Source organism: Heloderma suspectum, chromosome 7 (assembly GCF_057233095.1).
Source record: "Heloderma suspectum isolate Gila_16-S chromosome 7, 16-S_ref, whole genome shotgun sequence".
NCBI lineage: Eukaryota > Metazoa > Chordata > Lepidosauria > Squamata > Helodermatidae > Heloderma > Heloderma suspectum.
The window spans coordinates 25,268,594-25,292,573 of NC_139464.1; the positions used below are offsets into that span (position 1 = coordinate 25,268,594).

At 45.4% G+C, this 23,980-nt stretch overlaps 1 protein-coding gene across 3 annotated transcripts in view; it reads right to left on the minus strand.

Moving 5' to 3' along the window:
• Window positions 1–23,980, minus strand: part of WNK1 (WNK lysine deficient protein kinase 1) — a 166,821-nt gene that overhangs the window by 18,731 nt on the left and 124,110 nt on the right. For all 3 annotated transcript variants that reach the window (XM_084809331.1, XM_084809330.1, XM_084809333.1), the window contains 4 exons: window positions 17,067–17,124; window positions 16,756–16,893; window positions 13,764–15,193; window positions 462–545 (listed from right to left, as the gene is read on the minus strand). In XM_084809331.1, the coding sequence (XP_084665457.1) occupies window positions 462–545; window positions 13,764–15,193; window positions 16,756–16,893; window positions 17,067–17,124 (1,710 nt within the window). The remainder of the gene's footprint in view (window positions 1–461; window positions 546–13,763; window positions 15,194–16,755; window positions 16,894–17,066; window positions 17,125–23,980) is intronic.

The following is a 23,980-nucleotide window of genomic DNA, read 5'->3' on the forward strand; positions in this document are numbered from 1 at the left end:
TCCTTTAGCTTATTGCTGGAACATCCACTCATTCCCTCAAGCTGGAGTCACAAGTTCATCTCAACTCCTTGAGTTGGTTCTTATTACCATTTATGGCTTCTCAAGCAGCTGGTAATTCCTTCAGTCTAAGGACACCAAGCACTGGACATACAATGCTTTGATGGTAGACTTGCCAGATATCTCAAAAGATTTAAAAGGAAGTAAGTGCTGACCCCAAAGAAGTACAACAGCTTTAAACCAATGCACAAAAAAGTTAAGCAGTGAACTGTTTATCTCTTTGGGAATTTGCACATTAGGGTAAACAATCCCCAAAGATAAAAGCAGCATCTAAATGTATTGAGATTATGTAAGAAAAGGTTACTCAGTAAAAACATGTGTAGGAAGTAATATCATGCAATAGAGTTTAATTTGAACATGCTGTTTGAAAAGAAAGAAAGGAAAAGCAGATAGCCATATAGCACCTGAGTTAGTGTAGGTCCCGGAAAGGGTGGCAGCTGCTCACTGGATGGAGTGCCAGCTGGAAGTTCAGAACCTACCGGTAGCGCCTATGAACAGATATGAAATTCAAGTTCAGTCAAAGAGAAAGATCATACATCATATAGAATAAAAGTATTTCCCTGTGGAGGCTTCAATACTCAAGAAGCATCATTAACACAGCTAATGTTTTTAAGTGTTAAAAAAGGTCATCATCTAATAGCCAAACAAAAAAGGCTAAACTTCAAAATGATGCTCAAAATACAAACAGTTTTGTTGACAACCACTGCAGTAAGTGGAATGTATGTTTCTTTCTGCTGGAGAAAGGGATATGCTGAAACATAGTAAGCATCTTGTGTTCTCTATTAAAGATGTTTCTATCTTCACCATCGTTTTGAGTTTTTACCTCTCTCTTTTTGCTTTCAGTTTCTTCTCTGCTGCCCCCTTCGCTGCTCATTTTCTGGCAACCATTTCTCTCTTGCTAAGATACTGGTATACAGTCAGGACCAGAAATATTGGAACAAGGATAACTGTTTGGGCAGTTGGCCTCTGTACACCACCACATTGAGATTGAAAGGAAACACACCCAGATGGGAGTGAAGTCAGGATTTTCAGCTGCAAATCAAGGGGTTTGACAAAAGTGGGGCACTAACCATTCGGGAAGTACAGCTGTTGGCATACATACACACCCATCGTTGGCAGCTCATAAGTAACGGAACAAACCAACATCATTTCAAACTTGAGGATCGTCTTTAATACCTGGATGAAAATCCGTTGCAGTCAATGACTGCCTGAAGTCTGGAACCCATGGACATGACCAAATGCTGAGTTTCCTCCCTCAAAATGCTTTGCCAGGCCTTTACTGCAGCTGCCTTCAGCTGCTGCTTGTTTGTGAGTCTTTCTGCCTTCAGTCTTGTCTTCAGTAAGTGAAAAGCATGCTCTATTGGGTTGAGATCAGGTGACTGACTTGGCCATTGAAGAACATCCCACCTCTTTGCCTGGAGAAACTCTTGGGTAGCTTTTGCTGTATGTTTCAGGTCATTATCTGTCTGCAATATGAAGTGGCGTGCTATCAGTTTGGCAGCATTGGGCTGAATCTGAGCAGAAAGTATAGCCCTATACACTTCAGAATTCATCCTGCTGCTTTTATCAGCAGTCAGGTCATCAATAAACACCAGTGACCCGGTTCCATTGGCAGCCATACATGCCCATGCCATAACGCTGCCTCCACCATGTTTGACAGATGATGTGGTATGCTTTGGATCATGAGCTGTTCCTTTCCTTCTCCATACTTTTCTCTTCCCATCATTCTGGTACAAGTTAATCTTGGTTTCATCAGTCCAAAGAATCTTATTCCAGAACTGGGCAGGCTTTTTTAGGTGTTTGCTGGCAAAGGCTAATCTGGCCTGTCTGTTCTTGAGCGTTACCACTGGTTTGCGCACCTTGTTGTGAAGCCTCCGTATTTACATTCATAAAGCCGTCTCTTGACTGTAGATGTTGACAATGACATGCCTACCTCCTCAAGAGCATTCTTGACCTGGCTAGATGTTGTGAAAGGTGTCACGGGCTCCTTGGAGGTCTCTCTCTGTCTAAACCAGTAGCCAAGTCCAGACGCAGACAAAGGAATTCCTTTCAAAGCTTTATTCTTCTTTTACAACTTAACAACTATACTGATTGCAACTAGATCTGAGCAGCACAGTACCTATGCCTTAAGTTGGAACAGTTGGTCCCCGTTTGAAAGGGAATTACTGGCAGACCCCTGAACTTAAGGACTAGGGAGAGTCCCTCCCCTTTTCCCTTGGAGCCTCTGGGCGCAGCCGTTGTTTGCGCACCAACCTGGCACTTCGCCTCCTTTCCGCGCCCTCCATCTGGCGCCGCTCTCTGCGTCTGCGTCGCGCATCCATCGAGTCTGCTATCTGTGCTTGGTCACTCCCTGGACTGCTAACTAAACTAGGAATGCTGGTGGGAGGAATCTCCGTCAGCTGTTGGTCCTGGGAAAGAGGAGCGCGCTCCTCTCCCAGGAGCGACTGCTCTTCCTCAGAATCAGAACTACTCTGGGATTCTGTGGGCTCAGTGTCCACCCTGACAAAAGGGTTCCTCTTCACCATGAGCAGCATTCTGCGGTCATCCACTTTAGTTGTTTTCCGTGGTCTTCCAGGCCTTTTGCTGTTGCTGAGCTTGCCAGTTAATTCCTTTTCAGGATGTTCCAAACTGTTGTGTTGGCCACTCCCAATGTTTTTGCTATCTCTCTGATGGGTTTATTTTGTTTCTTCAGCCTAATGATGGCCTCCCTCACTCGCATGGACACCTCTTTGGGCCTCATGTTGGGAGTTCCAGTGAACAGCTACCAAATGCAAATGTGAACTCCAGAACCACCTCCAGGCCTTTTATCTGCTTGATTGGTCATGGGGTACCCAGGAAACAGGCCACACCTGGCCATGCAGCTGCTTATCAGCCATTCATTCCATTACTTATGAGCCCCCAATGATGGGGGGGGGGTGTATGCCACTGGCTGTCCTTCCTGAAAGGTTAGTGCCCCACTTTTGTCAAACCCCTTGAATTACAGCTGAAAGTCCTGACTTCGCTCCCATCTGGGTGTGTTTCCTTTCAACGTCAATGTGGTGTACTGAGACTAACCGCCAAAACAGTTATCCTTGTTCCAGTATTTCTGGCCCTGACTGTAGTTCCCCCCATACCCACCAACTTATTGATACTGGGATCCTGGTAATTCTATTGCTAACTCACAGTGCAACATTAGTTATTAGAGGAGGGAGATCAACCTGCCCCACATCTAAGAGTAATTTAAACAAGGCAACACAGGTCAGGCAAAGGCTCTCTGAGGTCAATGCAACACCTGGCCTGACATGTCTCTGCTCCTAAAAACCACTTTATAACTTCTTCCTACTCAGATAATCTCCATGTAAGGAAAGTATGCTGCTGCTCTGCACAACAGCTTGCAATTCATGTAGTGGGGTTGGGGCGTGGGGGAGAAGAGATGAGACATTTGCATGCTTTTACACAACAGTGTACTCATTTTTCCTACAGAGATAACTAGTAGGCCCTGTGAATAAAAGTGCCAGGTGTGACAAAAACTTTAAGTAGTCTTCTCCAGACAATTCTTAAGTATCTTGAGAATACTAGTACTTAGTACTAAGTTAGACGTCGCAAATCATGTCTGTGATAGAGATTGTATTACAGAAATAGATAGTAGTTCTTCGAGTGGTCATCTATGCATTCACACATATGGGCTCTGTGCCTGTGGAGAACCTCCATGTGGGAAACTTCTATAGCTAAGGAATTTTGGCAGGAACCCTTCCCCCACCTTCCCAGTGCACATGTCCATAGTGGGTTCCCGCTTTTTCCTTCAGTTCCTTGAGACCACCATTGTGGCCTCGGAACTGAGAAGAAATACCTTCAGTACCTGACATCAAACTTGAGTATGATACTGAAGAAGGGACGGTGGGGTGGGTTGTGTGAATACACAGATGACCACTCGAAGAACTGCAGTTACAAGTAGCAACCTGTCTTTCTTCTTCGTGGTCTCTGTGCATCACATATAAGGGCAAGTAGCAAGCTAACTTCCAAGGAGGTGGGTCAGTGTCCTATTACAACACAGAGGAAAGGACAGCATGACCAAAAGTACAGTCAGCTCTAGCCCGAACACCCAGTCTGTAATGTCTAACAAAGGTTGACAGTGTTGACCAGGTTGCAGCACAGCATAGTTCAGGGACAGCAACCCCCCTGTCAAATGCAACCGACATCACTACTGCACAAGTTGAGTGAATTCAGACTTGGGCAGACAGTTCAAATCCAGCCAGCTCATACGATAACTCAGTAGTCTTGATGATCCAGGAAGTGAAGCACTAAGTCAAAAGTGGCTGGCCTTTACACTTGCCCCGGTAACAGATGGTGAGGTAGAAGTCCGAGTCCTCGACTTGTAAAAGGCCAGTGCATGTCAAACATCGAGTGAAGTCGATTCCCAGGGCACAGATGGAGAAGCAAAGAACACACACAGAATAATGTCCTGATTTAAATGAAATTCCAATACAACTTTGGGTAAGTAAGAAAGAAGGGTCCGGTGCAGGGACCACCTTGTCCTGGTGAAAGGTAAGGTAAGGCTGGTCTACTCTGAGCCCAAAGAGCTCCCTAGTATGTCATGCAGACATAACGGCCACCAGAAAAGCAAACTCCAGGAGAGAAGGCGCAAGTCCATGGTTGCCAATGGCTCAAAAGGCTTGGATGACAGCACCTTCAGCACCACAGACAGGCTACAGTGGAACGAACAGGTGGTGCCAGATTCCTCATCCCTTTTATTTTTATTATTTATTTTATTTTTATAAGTGAAATAAACAATACCAAAATTACCAACAACCTAATCAATACTTCAATTTCCCAACAGTACAATATTCTGATGAGGACACCACAATAACAAAGAGAAAAGAAAAAAGGGGGAAAAAAGAAAAAAAAGGGAAAAGGGAGGAGGAAAGGAAGTCAAGAAAAAAAATCCCTCCCCTTCCCTCCCCCTCCCCCTTAAAGAATTGAGTTTAAACTCCAACACCCCCTGGCCTCCGATGCCATTCTGTTTTAAAAACTATATCTATAATCTTAACAATCTTACACTTTAATAAACAACCTTACATTTCTATATCATATCATCAATCTTATATCAAAGAAACAGGTCTACAATTCATTCCCCAAAGCCTATATTATTAGTAATAATAATATTAATAATAATAATAAATATATATAGTATTATATAATAATAAAACTTAATATAAACCTTCAACCATCAGTAATATATTTTATACTAGATATATTATCTATTTTGAAATAAAAAATATAAAGAAAAGCAAGAAAGAATAAAAGATGAAAGAGAGTAAACCAATATATATATAATCATTTATCTTCTGAATTAGCCTGGATCATGTAGACTAAACACAAACAGTTAACAAAGCTTGTTTAAAGATTCCAGTTCATGGGGTTGTAACAGAATTCTCATGCAATTTTACATTCAGCCATGCCTCCGCTATTTCATGATTTAGAAACTTCTTCATCTGACCTTCTGACACAATACAAAGTGTAGCAGGATATTTTAAGTAATAATGTAAGTTCTTCATTTGTTTTGCCATATTCTTTGCTTTGATAAACTGCCTTCTTTTATTCGCCACCTCTTTGATGTAGTCTGGAAATAACAGAACTTTATCTTGTTTCCAGGAGAGGCTTCCAGCCTCCCTTGCCAAACACAGGATATAATCCTTTGTGGAGACTTTTGCAAATTGAGCTATGATCGTGTAATCAGTCCCCTTAGCATCTGGCACACAAAATACCTGCTCAACATCAAGTAAATAATCAGATGGGATAGGGAGTATCTCATGCAAAAGTTTATTCACAAAAATAGGCAATTTTACATCATTAGGCAAATTTTTAATCCCAATAATATGTACATTGGATCTTTTCGTGAAGGCCTCCAGTTGAGAAATTCTATCAGAGATATTTTTAAAACAAATCTGTGTTGTAGTTTCATTTCCTCCCACTCGGTCTTCCAGCTCGTTAATTTTTGTCTCCATTTTTTGCCGTGACACATTAATTAAATCTATAGCTCCTTGCAGGGCGGTGATGGAATTTTGGATTAAATTTTGACTTACTCCGTAAATTGTGAAGATAAAGTCTTTATCAGCGTAAATAATTCCCCTATATCTTCTGTTCTCAACAGTTTTGACACAGAGGATGCGGGGGGAGTTGATACCAGCTCCTTTCTTCTCCTTAGCGCATACATTTTTCTCTCAAACAGATCTTACAGGTCCTCAGGTGTTCTCAAATACTGTTAACATTTCTTAAATCATCTCTCAGAAGCTGGTGATATTTCTTAAAGCATATATTGTTTTGGGACACGTCAGCCCTGTTTTCTCCTATAAAATAGGAGTCTCAGTACAGCTTTTTGCGTTGGTAAAGCTCTGGGGAGATAACCCTGGAATCCAGCCCCCCCCCCCCTTGTGGAGGTTACTTTTCTCCAAGATGTTATCCAGAGCTGCTGCCTTGCCCCCCCCCCCGCCTTTCAATTCCAGGGGGGAGATGAAAAGGTTTTTCAACCTTTTAAAAAGCTGTTTGAGAAAGCTCCCAAGGAGCACCCGTGGAAAGCTGCCAGAGCAACATCGGTCCCAGCCAAAAGTCAGATTCCTCATCCCTTTTAGAAATCTCCTTGTTGTCAGACATTGAGGGGTTTTCAGTCTTCTCACGTGAGGGTGAAAAGCAGAGACAGTAGACAGATAAACTCTTAAAGATGACCACTTGAGTCCTTTCTCAAAAAAGGACAGAAGAAACAGGAGGATCTGGTGCAAGGAGCACCAGACCAGGTGAAAACTTTGAGCTTGAGTGAAAGAAGAGAAAGCAGCCCATTTCCTTGCATAGGAGCACTGCAAAGAAGGCTTCCGAGCGGCATCGTGGATCCTCTGTATTATGCAGGAATGGAGTCAGTCTCAGTCAGGCCAATCTTCCAGGCCATCAAACAAAGAATCATGAGGTCTGAATGCCAGACCATCCCCTTCTCCCTGGTGAGGAGAGATGGGTGAGAAGGGAAACGACAATATCACTCTTGAGGCATTCTGAATAGTGGAGTGAACCATAGTTGGCGAGGCCACCACAGCGTCATGATGATGCACTCAGTACCATTCATCCAGATCTTTGCCAGAACCCTCATAATCAAGAGAGGAGGAGGAAAAGGATAATACAACACTCCTGTCCATTGGAGAATGAAGGCATCTCCCAACAAACCCATGCCATGGCCTGCCCAACTGCAGAAGACTTGGCAAACAGCATTGTGTTGTGCGGCAAAGAGATCCACCTCCGGTGTGCCACAGAGGTGAAACACGTCCCTCAGGACTGATCTGTCTAGCTCCCATTTGTGGGAGATCAGCTTGGTCCAGTTGAGTTGGTCAGCCAAAACACTGTCCATTCCAGCAACATGGACTACATCCAGTCCAATCAGACAAGGTGAACACCACTGAAAGATCTCAAGAGTTAGGTCGAGGAGTGGAAGCGATCTCGTACCCCCTTTCTTGTTGAGATACACAACTGTAGTGTTGTCTGAAGTAACCTGGAGCAATCTGCCCACCAGGTCCAGCTCAAATGCCTGAAGAGCCTTTTTTATGGCTCTGAGCTCTAGAAGGTTGACATGTTGCTTCTGAGGCTGACAACTGCCCATGGACTGTGAGGCCCGAGCAGTGGGCTCCCCATCCCAAGAGCAACACATTTGTAGTTACTATTCAGGATGGCGAAGTCTGAAGGAAGGGCATGCCCTCCGACAGGTTGGCTGGTACCATGCACCACCATAAAGAGTTACTGATGTCCCGTGGAAGCAGCAGTTTGTTGTGGCAGGCATCCGTCTTGGTATCAAAGTTGTGTATAAGCCAGTTATGAAGAGACCTCATATTCAATTGAGCGTAGTGGACCACAGATGTTGTTGCAGCCATAAAGCCTAATAGACATTGGATCTTGAGCACTGAAGTGGGCTTGCAGTGATTTAGCTCTGATGCCAACAACATCAGCACGTCCATTCAATCGCAGGGAAGATACGCTCTGCCTGAGTGGGAGTCTACTAGCACCCCAATGAACTGTAGAGCCTGGGTAGGTTGCACATGAGACTTCTTGAGATTGAGGTAAAGTCCCAGGCTCTGAAGGAGATTGCAGGTCACCTCTCTTGACCAAAGAAGATAGCTCCATGTCGGTGCCACGAGAAACCAATCATCGATATACAGGTACACCTCAACACTTCGCATTTGAACATGGGAATGGACCACCGCCATACATTTGGGGAATTCCCTTGGAGCAGTGGTTAGGTTAAAAGGTAGCACCGGAACTGGTAGGCATCTGTATTGATGACAAAGTGGAGGTAACGCTGGTACAATTCTTCTATGGTAAAGTCGAAGTATGCGTCCTTGAAGTCAATAGAGGTGAACCAATCTCCTCTGGAAAGAAGAGGGAGTATCGGTGCTAGGAAACTCATACGGAACTTCCTGGGAGAGATGTAAAGGCTTAACTCCTGAAGGATCAGCCGAAGACCTCCATCTTTCTTCAGAACCGTAAAGTATCTCAAGTAAAACCCATCCTGAAGTTGAGCTGGCTGAATTGCTCCCTTCTCCAGTAGCTATGAACTTCGAGGTGGAGGACCTGGGATGGAGCGGTCACATGGTACCGAGCAGAGGAAGGGCGTCAAACTCGATCCTGTAGACCCTGAAGACTATGGAAAGGACCCAGGAATCCAATGTAAAGTTGGATCGGATTACAATGTAATGGTAGGAGGACAGAAGAGTTTCAAAGATGGGAAGACGAGCAGAGAGACAAAAGGAAGGGGGTCTAAGTCAAAGGTGCCGCTTGTTTCTGCTGTTAGTTTTGCCGGGATAGCCATGAAATTTCAAACTCAAGAAAGATTTTCCCAGTGTTGCTGGATGAGGATGTTGCTGCTGTGAGGACCTGGGTTGTTGAGGTTGGTACCTGGTAGACGAAGGTTGGAACCAACGCTTTTGTCTGGGTGCCAGTTGGGGCATGACTCCCATTTGACTGTTCCGAATCCAACGCATCATCAGTTTTCGCACTGAACCATCTGACCATGCAGTCTGACCATCCAAGGGAAGATCCTCGAAGCGTGCTCTAGTTCCCTGAAGAAGGCCAGCTGACCTCAACCAGGCATGGCGACGTAGAGCAATGGACCCAATGAGGGTCTCTGAATCGCAATCAACTTGATGAAACATATTTATTTGTTGCCTTGACAACTTTATTACCTCGGCTTGAAAAAGATGGCCTAATTCTTCTTATCATCCGGTAGATGTTCAAAGAGGCAGCCAGCTTCATCCCACAACAGTAGTTAATACCCCAACATCACTACCTGATAATTCGAAATTTTAAGGCCCATTGCTGTGGAGGACTATAGTCTCCGTCCAAATAGGTCAAGGTGCCTGCCTTCTTCAGCAGATGGAGAAGAATGTGCTTTCCAAGACTTTCCCTGTGCAGCCTCTACCACCACTGAGTTTGGAGTAGGGTGCTTGAGTAGGTAATCTGTGTTGGCTTCTTGCAAGCAATACATTCCCTCCAAGTGCTTTGACATTGGTTGCACAGTGGATGGGGCTTTTTGAGACTATTTTATAGTCTCTTCCAGGGCAGAAAGGAGGGGTATGGCAACAGGTTGAGACAGTTCAGCATTCACCACGTCAAAAGCTGCATGCTGCACCATGAAGGTTACTAGTTGGGTTTCCAAACCCAAAGATTGAGCCATTCTCATCATCTGATTGGAAAATTGTCCAAGGTCCTCTGACTGCGAGATGGCATTGTTCAACCCAACAACAGCATCAGGCGATGAAATGGACATTGGGCAAGAGGACTGAGATGTGATGTCAGACTCGATGGCCTTGTAGGCCCCTTCCAACCCTACTATTCTATGATTCTATGACTGATAGTCTTCCATACTGGAGAACAGTGATTGCCCTGGAGGTGCCTGTGGTGGAGCTTGTTTGTTGCCTTCCTTGCAGGGAAGCGAAGACTCGTCACAGTTGTTAAGCTATAACTGTGGCTGTAGCATAGCCAGTGGTTGCAGAAATGGCTGTAATGTAACTGGTAGTTGCACTGGTGGCTTTAGCATGGCCAGTGATTGGTCACAAAGCAAAGGTGTTGGTACCTGGATTGCTTGCTGCGACTGCGGAACAGGATTAGGGACCGAAGGAGGCATTCAAAAGGTATCCGCTTGATCTGGAGGTCTTGATAAGGTTGTTGATGGATGCCGATGGTAGCAACTCCCTCCTCAATATGGAAGGTCAGAATAGCAAAGGGGGTAGTACAGATCATATGGATCATACTGATCCTCATCCCAATCAAGAGGGTCTCCTGTATCAAGAATCCCATGTTGGACATCTCTCCTAATCAGAGAAAGGTGATCTGGACCGTTCTCTATCCCGGTTCCACTCGTAAAGACTAGTGGGATGATGTCTATTGAAAGAGGCAACTGAGTTTAGCAAATTCTGAGATCCCTGATGTCGGCCTCGAGATGTCCCGTACCATTGCAGCCGGTACTGATAAGGTGGCAAAGTGGATGGACCAGTTGGGGATTGGTCCCTGATCTCACCCTCTAATGTAGACATTATTAGAATGGGGCCCACCAGAGGCATCAGGGTCATCACTGGAATCGGTGAGAATAATATTGGTGGAGTGGGAGGTGCGGTTGTCAGTACAGGTGACCACATTTGGTCACTTGGCACTTGTGGAGCAATGGGAGACACGACCGGTAGTGGAGGTTGCTATTGATCCCAAGATGTCAAGCCAGAATCGGGAGGAGTGGTCAGAAATGAAGAACACACTCGATCCCAAGGTGGGGTTCTCTGCCATACTTTTCGGCTTCTCAACTGTTTCCAATGCTCATTTCCAAAGAGCAGCTTTCAATCGGTCAAAACGATTTTTCAAAGCAGGCAAGGCAAAGGCTTGGCAAAGAGGACAAGCCTCAACAGCATGCCCTTCTCTGAGGCAAAAAAAGGCAAAGAGAATGTCTATCAGTCGGCGGTAACTTACTCTCACAACGGACACACATCCTAAATGGCGCCTTAAGGGCCATATGTCTATGAGGGCAATCGCAAGATTGAAAAAAAAATCTAATAGAAATAAAAAGAATGCTAAGATTAAAGAGATAAATACTTTGATAGGTAAGAAGACAGAATAAAACCTCAACTTTGAAAACACTTTCGGATTGAACACAAGAGAAGTTCCCTCATGAGGCTACCACAATGGCAGTCTCAAGGAACTGAGGGAATAAGCAGGAACCTGCTAGGGATATGCACACTGGGACGGTGGGGGAAGCGTTCCTGCCAAAGTTCCTCAGATATAGAAGTTTCCTGAATCAAGGCTCTGTGCAGGCACTGAGCCCATATGTGTGATGCACAGATACCACAAAGAACCATAGTGTCTAATTCTTTTAACACCATATTCTTATGGTATTCACATTTAGAAACTCATTACCACCATACAACAAAGCGCTTGTTGTAACCATTTTCACACAATCTACTGAGAGTTTATTTTTTAAGCATCATGCTATGTTTTACACAGTGCTGAAGCTAGGCATCATCTGGAAAGAATAACCTCTCTTTCTATACAGGTAGCTTGCCATATAGCACTGCTCCACTCATCCTATGAAGCACAAGCAGAGCTAAAGTATTGGCAGGCTACTGTTATTGTAATTATTTGAAAGGCTGATCTAACCACCAACTGAAAGTACTAAAAAGCCTAACAAATGCTACACACACAGACACACACACACACACACACGCACGTTTGTGTGTGTGCATGCATGCACATGTTTGATTTAACTGGATTCATAAAAACTAGCACCCTACTGGTTGTTCTATTAAAAGGGGTTGGAACATGCAAATGCAAGGGGAAAACTTTGCAGAATGAGGCACATCAGCCTGACAGCAAAGCTAGAGAGTACATTCCAGCTAATTCCATCTTAATAGAAGTGAAAGCATCTACAAAATAAAGTGGAGGATTGCTGCACACTTACATCCCCTCTCAAAAATATGTAGCTGTTCAAAATTCGGTCAGGAATCATGTCCTTTTATTATACTTTTTGGTAAACAAGAAGAACTGATTGCTATCTACTTTCCACATTTAACAAGTGAGAAACACCTAATTCTATATTGTTTGATATAAAACATTGCCTAGACCCCAAATACTTAAGCCACCTCTTTTTCAATTGTAGTTCTTTTTCTAGAATCCATATCACTGGTATAGCCCATCTTTACCATGTGGTTACAGTAAACACAGCAAAACTGAGCCTTCATATTACAATATCCACTGTATATTCAGCCACTAATCAACAACTTCATCCCTAATTATTGAACTCACATCACAAACTAGCTCTACAGACCCATGAGGAGAACATTTCATCCATCCTCATACTCTTCCTACATATAAAACATGTTACAAATAAGCTCAGTCCTTTTGCTGGAGCTCTGCCAACTCCACATAGAAATATTATGACATGTATGCCCCATGTTTTCAACAACACTGATAGCAGGATCACTGCAAAGGCAGCTGGACAGTGTGGCCCATCTGTCCCACCTGAGGTTTAACAAAAGGCTGCAAAAAGCTGGCTTGGTCTAGTCTTAAACTCCACTGGATAATGCAAAGCAAGCCTCTGGGCTACAGTGTGTTTTACCAACGTGTATTGTGCAGCTTCTGTCATATGTATTTGTTTAGACAAGTCCGACCTATCCACTGTCACAAATCAGCCACTGAACCTTCCAATGTGTGCAGATGCATGTCCCCTAAAGATTCCCAAGACATCGTAAATAAAATTCTCAAATGTAATTGATCTATATTCTTTAAGGCAGCAATGTGCAACAATTGTTATCACAACTTTCCTAAGGTTTTTGCCTCACATTTGAAAAGCATGAATCAAACCATATCTGTTGGCCATACATAAGAAGAGCTCTGCTGGATCAGACCAAAGGCCTATTTAGTCCAGCATTATGTTCCCACAGTAGCCATTCAGGTGCCTATGAGAAGCACACAAGCAGGACATGAGTGCAATAGCACCCTCCCACTCATGTTCCCCAGCAACTGATATTCAGTGGCATAGTACCTCTGATTCTGGAAGTAATACACAGCCATCATAACTAGTAACCATTGATAGCCTTACCCTCCATAAATTTGTCCAATCAACTTTTAAAGCCATCCAAGTTGACAGCTATCACTACATCTTGTGGTAGCAAATTTCCTATGCAATGGAGTACTTCCTTTTATTTGTCCTGAATCCCACACCACTCTGCTTCATCGGATCACCCCCAGATTCAGGTATTATAAGGGGGCACTTCCTATCCACTTTCTCCACATCATGCATAATTCTATAAATCTCTATCATGCCCCCCACTTTACTCATCTTTTTTCTAACTAAAAAGCCCCCAACATGTAACCTTTCTTTACAGGGGAGTTACTAAAGCCCCTTGATCATTTCAGTTGGTTCTCAGCATGTGTGTGAACAGAAATGAAAACACAGTCCATGTTATTAGCTATATATTATTTCTTTCTTGTTTTACCCGAAGTGTGGTCATATACAAGTGATGTGACAAGCACCAGTACATAAAAGTATTACAGAGACAAATGGAGAGAGGAGGAAGAACTGAACCTACAATCAAGAAATGCACAAAGGACTAACCAAGGAAAGTATGGGTAAATGTTCTAGGTTAGCCTTCTTAGAAGGTGCCTCACTTAACAAGTTTAAAACACATTCATACGAACACTGAATTCCTTACCGGTACCCTGCTAAGAGGTGGCTTTGATGGAGGAGTCCCTGGTTTAACTGTTGTTGATGCAGTACAGCACGTTGCTGGGACACAGCTGCCTGGGGTGCCTGCTTGCCCAGGTGTGGCAACTGGCGTCATGACAGGTAAACCTGTTGGACCAAGCGTCAAACTGGTTGGTGGTATGCTGGTACTTGCAATGGCTGCCACAGGTTTTGTAGGTGCAACAGCAGTAGTTGGTAAGCCAGGCGTGACCGTAGTCTCCACTACTAGAGAGGTCTCCAGGGATACCGCTTGGTGAGCTGCACCAACACCACCATGTTCACTGAAGAGGGATCGCAGTTTTTCTTCCAGGGTTTTGATGTCATCTATGCCAGGTGCTTTTGGCTGAGCGTCAACGTCCCCTTCCAGACAGTGAGTATGAGGTTGATTAGGCAATGGAGCTGGTTGAGGCTGACTATGCATTAAAGTCTGCTGCACTGCAGGCACATTAGCTACTGGCTGTGCCAGTGGCGGGATGCCAGATAAAGGAACCTGGGATAATACTGGGATAGAGACTGCACCTCCTACTGGAGCTAAGCTAGATGAGGTAACTACAGGTGGGATGGGTAACGGCTGTACCACACCTGGCTGTGATATGGAGCTAGGCATATTTGATGCTACTGCAGAGGATACAGGTGCAGAAACAGGCAAGGGTATTTCACCTGTACTGCCTAGCTGTGGCTTTTCTGGGGACTGTTCACTTTCTGATCGTGGCTGCAGCACACTAACCACCACCATTTCTGCTAGGCTGGGGACAGAGCTGCTGGTATTCAAGTGAGAAGACTGCGAAACCATGCTCTGAGCCAAAGACACGGGGATCGTCGCTTGAGATACAGCACCTCCACCGCCTCCGCCCTGCTGAGACATCACAAATGGTGCCTTAACTCCTGATGTTGTAACACTAGGCCCTGTTGCTCCGACTTGTGGTAACGTTAGAGAAGCAGGGGTGCTAATACTAGGAACGATTTCTCCCATTCCAGAAGCCACCTGGGATGCAGTTGTTGATAAAAAAGAAGGTGCACTGATGCTGGAAGCCACTCCACTAATTAACTGTGCCCCAGACTGCAACACTGGTGGTGGAGAACTGGAGCCTGAAAATTCTTCACTCAATGGAAGCCCTGTGGTCACTTTTTCTATTGGCTGAGTCGCTACTAAAAAAACATCAGTGGAGGAAGGAAGTGACACTGAAGGACCAGTCATTGGTGTTGACGGCAGCCCCCCATTCAGACTTGAACTTAGAGATGGAAAAGGTGGCACAGCCTGGTTAAAAATTGGGGGAGCTGTGCTAGGTCCTTCTGGCATTTGACTGTGCTTAAGCTCTGAGAAAGCTTGCTGTAGGCTGAGCGATGATGCAGAATGAGAGAGATTCATCCCAGGGCCATGAGATGGGGACGCAGCAACTGAAAGGAAAAGAGGCAAAGTCAGCTTCTCTGGAAAAACTTGCTGAAGGCCATGCTAAGTACTTGCTAGGACAATAGGTGTTTGCATAAACTGTGCCCGTATTTAATTTCTAAAAGAAACTCCAACTCCCACAGGTTTGAGATATGTTGAGATGGGAAGCCACTACTTCTGTTCCTTCAATATGGCTCCACTGCTTCAGTGAAGCCACCACATATTCAGATCATAAGAACGTAAGAGCAATGCTGGATCAGACCGAAGACCTATCTAGTCCAGCATTTTGTACAGGGTGGTCAACCAGATGCCCATGGAAAGCCCACAAGCAGGATATGAGTGCAGTAGCACCTTTCTGCTTGTGATCCCAGCAACTGGCATACAGAGGCATACTGCCCTGATACTGGAAGTAGTATATACCCATCTTGACTAGTAGCCAAGTCACTGAGGGTTAAGATTAATATTTCTAAGAACTATGGGATACAAGCAACACATACGTGAGGTAGCTGATAGTTACTAGAGGCAGCTAGGTGTTAGTTTGTGGGTATGAAGATTAGTTCTCTTTACTGCAGTGTAACTTTCACAATGCTGCACACTCAAAAGGGGCGGGGAGATTGTGCCATAGTATAAAAGGAGGGGGAAAGGTTTACATTTTATTTATATTTACTTACAGTGTTACAGAGTGGTCTAATAAAGTTATCAGGGCAACCCAAAACACAGAATTTTTAAAAATTAAAATCCAATTAAAGAACCCAATGATACTATAAATACAGCATAAAAACAGTTGCAGGGAGTAAACAGAGCTTGAAGATAAAACAGATAAAAGGCCAGGGAAAATAAAAAGATCTTTGTCTGGCACCAAAATAATACCAAAGTAGGCACCAGGCAGGTCTCTCTGGGAGGGTATTCCACATCCTGGGCATCACCACTGAAAAGGGCCTCTCTTCCATAGCCACCCGCTGCACCTTACTAATCAGGAATACTCAAGAGAATGACCCCCAAAGAAGATCTGAGGGTCCAGATAGGTATATGTGGAGAGAGGCGGTACTTCAGGTACATGACAGTTTGTACTACAAGTAATTAATCCCTCATTGAAACAAACCCTGCTAAGATAAGGTTATGACCCAGTTCACACATAATGGCAGCAAAGTGTGGGTTAATTAACTCATGATTTGTGGGGGCATGCACCACCACCATTTTGTGTATGCAATCTCTGATTGCTATGTGATGTCTTAACCTGAACAGTATAGGTTAATTGTGGGTTAAACAACCCACAGTTAACCCACAAACAGATGTTAGATTAACTGTGGGTTGTTTAACCCACAATTAACCTATAGTGTCCAGGTTCAGATGTAACCTAGCAACCTCCGATCGGCCTGATTGGAGGTTGGATTTGCAAAATGGTGGCAGAATGTACCTGGTACGTGCAGTGGCAAATCTTGGGTTAGTTAATCCACAATTTGCTGCTGTTACATGCAAATGGACCCTCTCTCTGAAAGTGATATACAGTGGCATTATTTTAGTGATAAAATAAAATAGTGACCTGTGCTGGGAATGTTGGTGAACTCACCTATATCAAGAAGCTCATTTTCTGATGGAATGGAAGTGAAAAATGCTTGTTCTCGCAACCTACTTTCTGGAACAGGGCTGACAATAAACCTTCTTCCAGCAGAATGGACAACCTGAGTCAATGAATGAGGAGGAACACCTTAAATAAAATGGAGAAAGATATAGATTACAGCTGTGTAATTTCTTACTGACCTTTGTTCAATTTGCTGCAAGGAGCAAGCACTCTGGTACTGAACCAAGCAGTGATGGTCTTACACTATCTGGGATCCAAGCCAGCAATCCAAGATTGTACAAGAATTCAATAACCCTTACCTATTCTTTGCGGCATGGAAGACACAGGATCTGGTTGTTTGAAGTCTCCATCCAATTTCTGAAACAAATGAAAACAGTTCTTTTGCTGTATAAACCCAGTAGCAGAAATCAAGATATCAATGAGCCTTGAGACCTGCCACAGTAGGAATATTAAAATTACACAGTAGACAAACTTTTGTTTGGCCCTTTTTAGGCCATGTTATGCCTCCCCAACAAGCTACCTACGCTAACACATACGCTCACAACTGTTTGAACAAAGGCCATGTTCTTCCAGCAACTATAGTTCAGATGGTTCAGGTGGTTCAGATAACAGAGTTCCTTCTTTTCCAGCACTAACCAATTATAATAATTTCCAGAGGGTAGTCATGTTGCAGCAAAAACAACAAAGATTCTTGTGGCACCTTAAAGACTAACAAATTTATTCTGGCATAAGCTTTCATGGACTATATCTCGCTTGATCAGATGCATGGAGTATTATGCAGTGTTTCAGGTTTATGTACAGTACATATGGTTGAGGGGGTTGTGCGTGTGTGTAGAATTGTAAACAGTGAGGTCAAAAGGAAATTAAATGTAGTACGTACTAACAGTGACAATCACATTATTAACAGTGGTCGTTCACAGTACAATTGCCGCCAATAACACAAACATTCTGGTACTAGGTAAGCCAGTTAAGACATGTAGTGTGATAGAAACCCTTTATACGGATATAAGCCTCAAATGGTGACTGAGTTCATCAGCAGGTTCAATTCTAATTTAGTGGATTCTTGCTCTAATCTCCATTTGCTTTGCTCCACAATGGCCTCTTTAAGATCAGTGACAGAATGTCCTGGGAGGCTGAAGCACTCTCCCACTGGGTTTTGAATGTTGCCATTTCTGATGTCAGATTTGTGCTCATTTATTCTTTTCCACAGAGACTGGCCTGTCTATCCTGTAGAATGCAGACAGGCATTGCTAGCGGAAGATTGCATATATCACATTGGAAGATGAGCAAGTCAATGAACACCCAATGTTGTGGGTGCCGTTATTTGCTCCTGTAATAGTGTTTTCAGAGTAGATATGGGGACAGAACCAGCATCTGAGTTTATTGCAGGGTCTGGCCCCTGTGTTTGTATCCTTGTTATGAGGCCTGTTGTTGCTAGTGAATAGCTATTTTAGGATACAAGGCTGTCTATAAGAAAGTACAGGCCTACCACCCAAGGCCCATGAGAGGAAAGTGTCATTGTCCAGGACATTGTTCACAAGACTCTTTGTTGTTTCAATTATAATATGTTTACTTGCATGATATGAAACATGGCCCAGAAGCTTGGTCCTGCAATCCACTGTGACTACCAATGAGCTTCTAGGCCCAATTCAAGGTACTTGTTTTTACCTCCAAATCCCTTTAAGGCCTGAGGGAGTACTTCTCCCTATACACATCTATTCAGAAAGGCTGTGTTGGGAGAGTGTTTATCATTTAGGAGGCAAGAGTGGTGGGTACCCAAACAAGGCCTTCAATAGTGGCCACAGGTTTCTGGAATTCCCTTTCTAGGGAAGTGTTAGTTATACAACAACCTTCTGTCATTTCAAAGAGTGAAAAGCACTCTTTTTACTTAAAAAGACATTTTCATGATTACTGATCTTTATGATATTACGGTATTCTGAATGAAGAACTATCAGGATTGTAATATTCTGAAGTGGTAATATGACTGTGATGTTCACTTACAATTCTATGGACAGGATTTATGGTTTTATTTATTGCATAGATTGTGATTACTTGAAGGACTGCCTGAAGCCATACGAACATGCCCTGGCATTAAGATCTGCCTCAGAGGCCCTATTCGTAGGTCCACCTGTAAGATCAATTCAGCTGGTGGGCCTAAGCGATAGGGCCTTTTCAGCAATGGCACCCAGGCTCTCTTCCCACTGAGGTATGCATGGCCTCAAATTTTAATATTTTTTAAACTTCTAAACCCATTGCTGCCGCCGCCGCTGCCACCACCACCAGGCCTTCCTTGTGGACTTCTGCCTGGCAGACCGCCAGTCCCTGCAGGACCAGGACCCCAGGTACCGAGCCAGCTGTGCTGCTCCACCTGCCCCTCCCTGGAGGGGCTACATAAGCTGGCTGGCTGAGGTGGCCTGGGAGAGCCAGGGCCTGCAGGAGAAGCCACCACCACCACCACCACCGGGGAAGAGGCGTGCTTGCCGCCGCTGGGCCTGCTGCCGCCGCCGCTGGAACTGCTGCCGCCGCTGGGCCTGCTGCCGCCGCCGCTGGGCCTGCTGCCGCCGCCGCTGCCACCACCACCAGGCCTTCCTTGTGGACTTCTGCCTGGCAGACCGCCAGTCCCTGCAGGACCAGGCCCCCAGGTACCGAGCCAGCTGTGCTGCTCCACCTGCCCCTCCCTGGAGGGGCTACATAAGCTGGCTGGCTGAGGTGGCCTGGGAGAGCCAGGGCCTGCAGGAGAAGCCACCACCACCACCACCGGGGAAGAGGCGTGCTTGCAGCCGCTGGGCCTGCTGCCGCCGTCGCTGCTACCACCGCCACCAGGCCTTCCCTGTGGACTCCTGCCTGGCATTTTTAAGGGGATTTTAATTGTTTTGTTTGTTTGTTTTATTTTGTTGGGGGGGATTCTGTTGTGTTTTTAGGGGTGGGTAGCCTGCCTGATAGGCGGGAGCGAGGGGGCATGTGTCCACCTGATGGAGGCAGTGGGGGGAGTGTTGGGGGCCAGAACATACCGAGGCTGGGCGGCAGGCGCTGGCAGAGCGCTAGGGGCAGGCCATGCCAGCTAAGGGGAACAAGGGAGAGATGTGTAGTATCTGTCCCCTGCTCCGGGCCTGTCCAGAGCCAAAGGATGGCTGGGGGAGGCGTGACTCCATCTTCTGGCCTTCGTTTGCTGCTCTGCAATGCCAGGTCTGTTACCCAGAAAACCTCCCTCATCCATGACATGATCCTGGATGAGGGTGCAGACCTGGCATTTATTACGGAGACCTGGCTGGCCGAGGCTGCTGCTCCAACCCTTGCAGCCATGTGTCCAGCTGGATTTTCGTATGCACAGCAGCCGAGGGCTGGGGATCGGGGAGGGGGAGTGGCTGTTATCTACCGAGAGTCCTTGGTCTTCACCAGACCCCCTCTCCGGGAGACCAAGGTTGTTGAGTGCATGTACTGGAGGTTGGGCCCGAAGGGCAGTCTGGGGATTCTGCTCGTGTACCGTCCATCCCGCTGCACAACTGACTCCCTGGCTGAGGTGCTTGAGGTGGTCTCTGATGTGCGTGTACAGTCCCCTAACTTACTGGTGTTGGGGGACTTCAACGTACATTCGGAGGCCATCCTCACAGGAGCACCTCGAGACCATGGCCTCCTGGGAGCTGCACCATATTCTAACTGGGCCCACCCATGTAGCCGGTCATGCACTAGACCTTGTGTTTGTTTCTGGAGAAGCGGGGAGTGATCTGGAAGTCAGGGGTATATCCACCACCCCCTTGTCATGGTCAGATCACTATCTGGTGATGTTGGACTTCTCGGTTCCACAACCCCTCCGCAGGGGTGGAGGACCCATTAAAATGGTCCGCCCCAGGCGTCTTATGGATCCAAATGGATTCCTGAACGCGCTTGGGGATTCTCTGGGGCATGCCAACGGCCACTCGGTCGAGACCCTGGTGGGTGGCTGGAATGCCGCAATCACTGGGGCATTAGATCGGGTGGCTCCGAAACGCCCTCTCCCCCTGAACAGGGCTCGGACTGCACCATGGTTCAATCCGCGGTTACGAGCTCTGAAACAGGAGGTGAGACGGCTAGAGCGCCGGTGGCGGAAGTCTCGCTCCAAAGACGATCAGACACGGGCTAGACCTATATCTTCAGCCTATCACGTGGCGGTGAAGGCAGCAAAAAAGGAATATTATGCTGCCTCCATCGCGTCTGCAGAGTGCTGCCCCAGGGGGCTGTTCCAAGTGGTCCGGAGCCTGGTCGGTCCTGTGGCTCCGGAACCACTGGAGCATTCTAAGGCCTCCTGTGAGGCTTTGGCAAGGCACTTTGCAGATAAAATTGATCAGATTAGGTGTGTTACTCTGCACACTGTGGATACAGTTAGTGAGCAAGAGGCGGCCTGTGGCAAACCGGTTTTGTGGGATCGGTTCCAGCTTCTTCCTCCTGATGAAGTGGACAAGGTGCTTTCATCTGTAAGGCCAACCACCTGCTTACTTGATCCTTGCCCATCTTGGCTCATTATGAGCTGCAGAGAGAGACTGGGTGAGGGGATCAAGGCGGTGGTGAACGCCTCCCTTGAGGAGGGAGTGATGCCATCAGCCCTCAAGGAGGAAGTGATAAGACCGCTCTTAAAGAAGCCCTCCTTGGATCCTCAAGTTCTGAACAACTTTCGCCCAGTCTCAAATCTGCCATTTTTGGGCAAGGTGATTGAGCGGGTGGTGGCGGTGCAGTTGAAGGCACACTTGGAAGAAACTGATTATCTAGACCCATTTCAGTCGGGCTTCAGGCCTGGGCATGGGACAGAAACGGCCTTGGTCGCCTTGGTGGATGATATGAGGAGGGCTCTGGATAGGGGTGAATGCTCCTTCCTTGTTCTCCTCGACCTCTCAGCGGCTTTTGATACCGTTGACCACGGTATCCTCCTGGACCGCCTGGAGGGGTTGGGCATTGGAAACACTGTATTGCGGTGGTTCCAGTCCTTCCTCTCTGGCAGGTACCAGAGGGTAGCACTGGGAGAGGAGGTTTCGGACCCGTGGCCACTTACTTGTGGGGTGCCACAGGGTTCCATCCTCTCCCCGATGCTATTTAACATCTATGTGAAGCCACTGGGGGCTATCATCAGGAGGTTTGGGGTGCAGTGTCATCAATATGCGGATGACACTCAGCTCTACCTCTCATTCAAATCTTCACCAAGGTTGGCCGTAGAATCCCTGTCCAAATGTCTGGAGACGGTGAGTGGCTGGATGGGGAGGAATAAGCTGAAGCTCAACCCTGACAAGACCGAGGTACTTTTGGTGGGAGACAAGAGGAGGCTGGGGGATGTTGACCTGGTGTTGAATGGGGTACAGCTACCCTTGAAAGACCAGGTCCTCAGCCTGGGGGTCATTTTGGACTCCCAGCTGTCCATGGAGGCTCAGGTGTCAGCTGTGAGCCGGACAGCGCTGTATCAACTCCATCTGATACGGCGGCTGCGCCCCTACCTTCCCGACCATCTGCTCCCATCGGTAGTACATGCCCTGGTCTCCTCTCGTTTAGACTACTGTAATGCGCTCTACGTGGGGTTACCCTTGAAGACGGTTCGGAAACTGCAGCTGGTACAGAACGCGGCGGCTCGCCTGATTAAAGGCAGCCGCCGGCGAGATCACATCACTCCAGTGCTGAAGGAGTTGCACTGGTTACCAGTTGTTTTCCGGGCCAAATTCAAGGTGTTGGTTTTGACCTTTAAAACCCTATATGGTTCCGGCCCAGCCTATCTTAAGGAGTGCCTCCAGCAACACCAGACAGGCCGCTTAACAAGATCAGCCTCGGATGGCCTTCTCTCTGTCCCATCAGCCAGGACAGCTAGACTGGTGGGGACGAGGGAGAGGGCCTTCTCTGTGGTGGCCCCCACTCTGTGGAACTCCCTCCCTAGGGAACTCCGTCATGCCCCCTCTTTAATGAGCTTCCGTCGTGCATTAAAAACGTGGTTGTTCAGGCAGGCATTTGGGGTGGGTTAGGGTTTTTTTTTTAAAAAAAATTTATGGTAAAATTTTATTGTTTTAAATTGTTTATGGTGGGTTGTACATCGCCCAGAGTGGCTGGGTGACCAGTCAGATGGGTGATTAATAAATTTAATAAATAAATAAATAAATAAATAAAATCTTTTTCAGCTTGCTTTTTCTGGAGTTTTAACTGCTATGAGTTAAAATTGTGTTTATTTCTTTGTCTCGCTGTTGGGTGTATTTTATTTTAACTGGCCTTATTTTTTTAATTAACTGGGTACTGTTCTGTAATTGTTTTGATTGATTGATGCAGGATTTAAAATTGTATCATATGTTTTTCATATTTTATTATGTGAGTTGCCTTGTTAGGACTCTCTTAAAAAGTAGTATACAGATGATCATATAAATAAATAATTCTATTTCAAACTACTTTGAGTATATTTGGCAGAGCCAGCACAGAAATATATATCAGCACAATATTTTAAAGCAGCATTTAAATATTAAACACTTTATTAAAAAGTCATAATTACAAAAGAGAAAAAAGGGAGTGGAAGAAAAGAATAGTTAAAGCAAAACACTGCATAAACTAAAATAGAAGAAAAAGCCAAGAAGCAAGAATATCTATCAAGATAAGCCTAGAAAATATTATTTTTAAAATAGCAAGAACAAGATGAATACTGCAAGGGGGAGAAGAATACACTCCAGAACTGGGTAGTAGCATAAGAGAACAAAAATAAATAAATACATACATACATATCAAGTTTAACCAACAGATTTGGAAGTAGAGGAGCAAAGATTTTGGGGGAAGAAAGGTACAGAGTGAGGTACGGTGAGGAAAAACTTGAAGTGATATAAAAAGAAGTTTGAAAACAAAAGGAAGAAAAGCCTGTAAAGTCCAGGATACACAGTAGTTGAAAACAGGCACATGCAAAAATCTAAGACAAGCTGCAGAGTTAAAGCACACAAATAATATGAGAGGAAGACCATAAAGGAAGATAATTGCTTAAATCTAAACTTGAAATAGGAAAATTGTCTTATAGCTTTTACAGTATTATAAAATTGAAGGGACCAGATTCTGGAATTACTCAGAATATAAATGCAAGGCTGACCAAATGAAGTAGGAGAGAGGATAATTAACAATAAAAACTTACAGCCAGGTTTCAGGCCTGGGTAGAGGAATGGAGAAACATTATCAAGAGTGTAGAGAAAAAAGGTAAGAAATTCTGTCATTAAACATTCAGTTTGAGTTGATA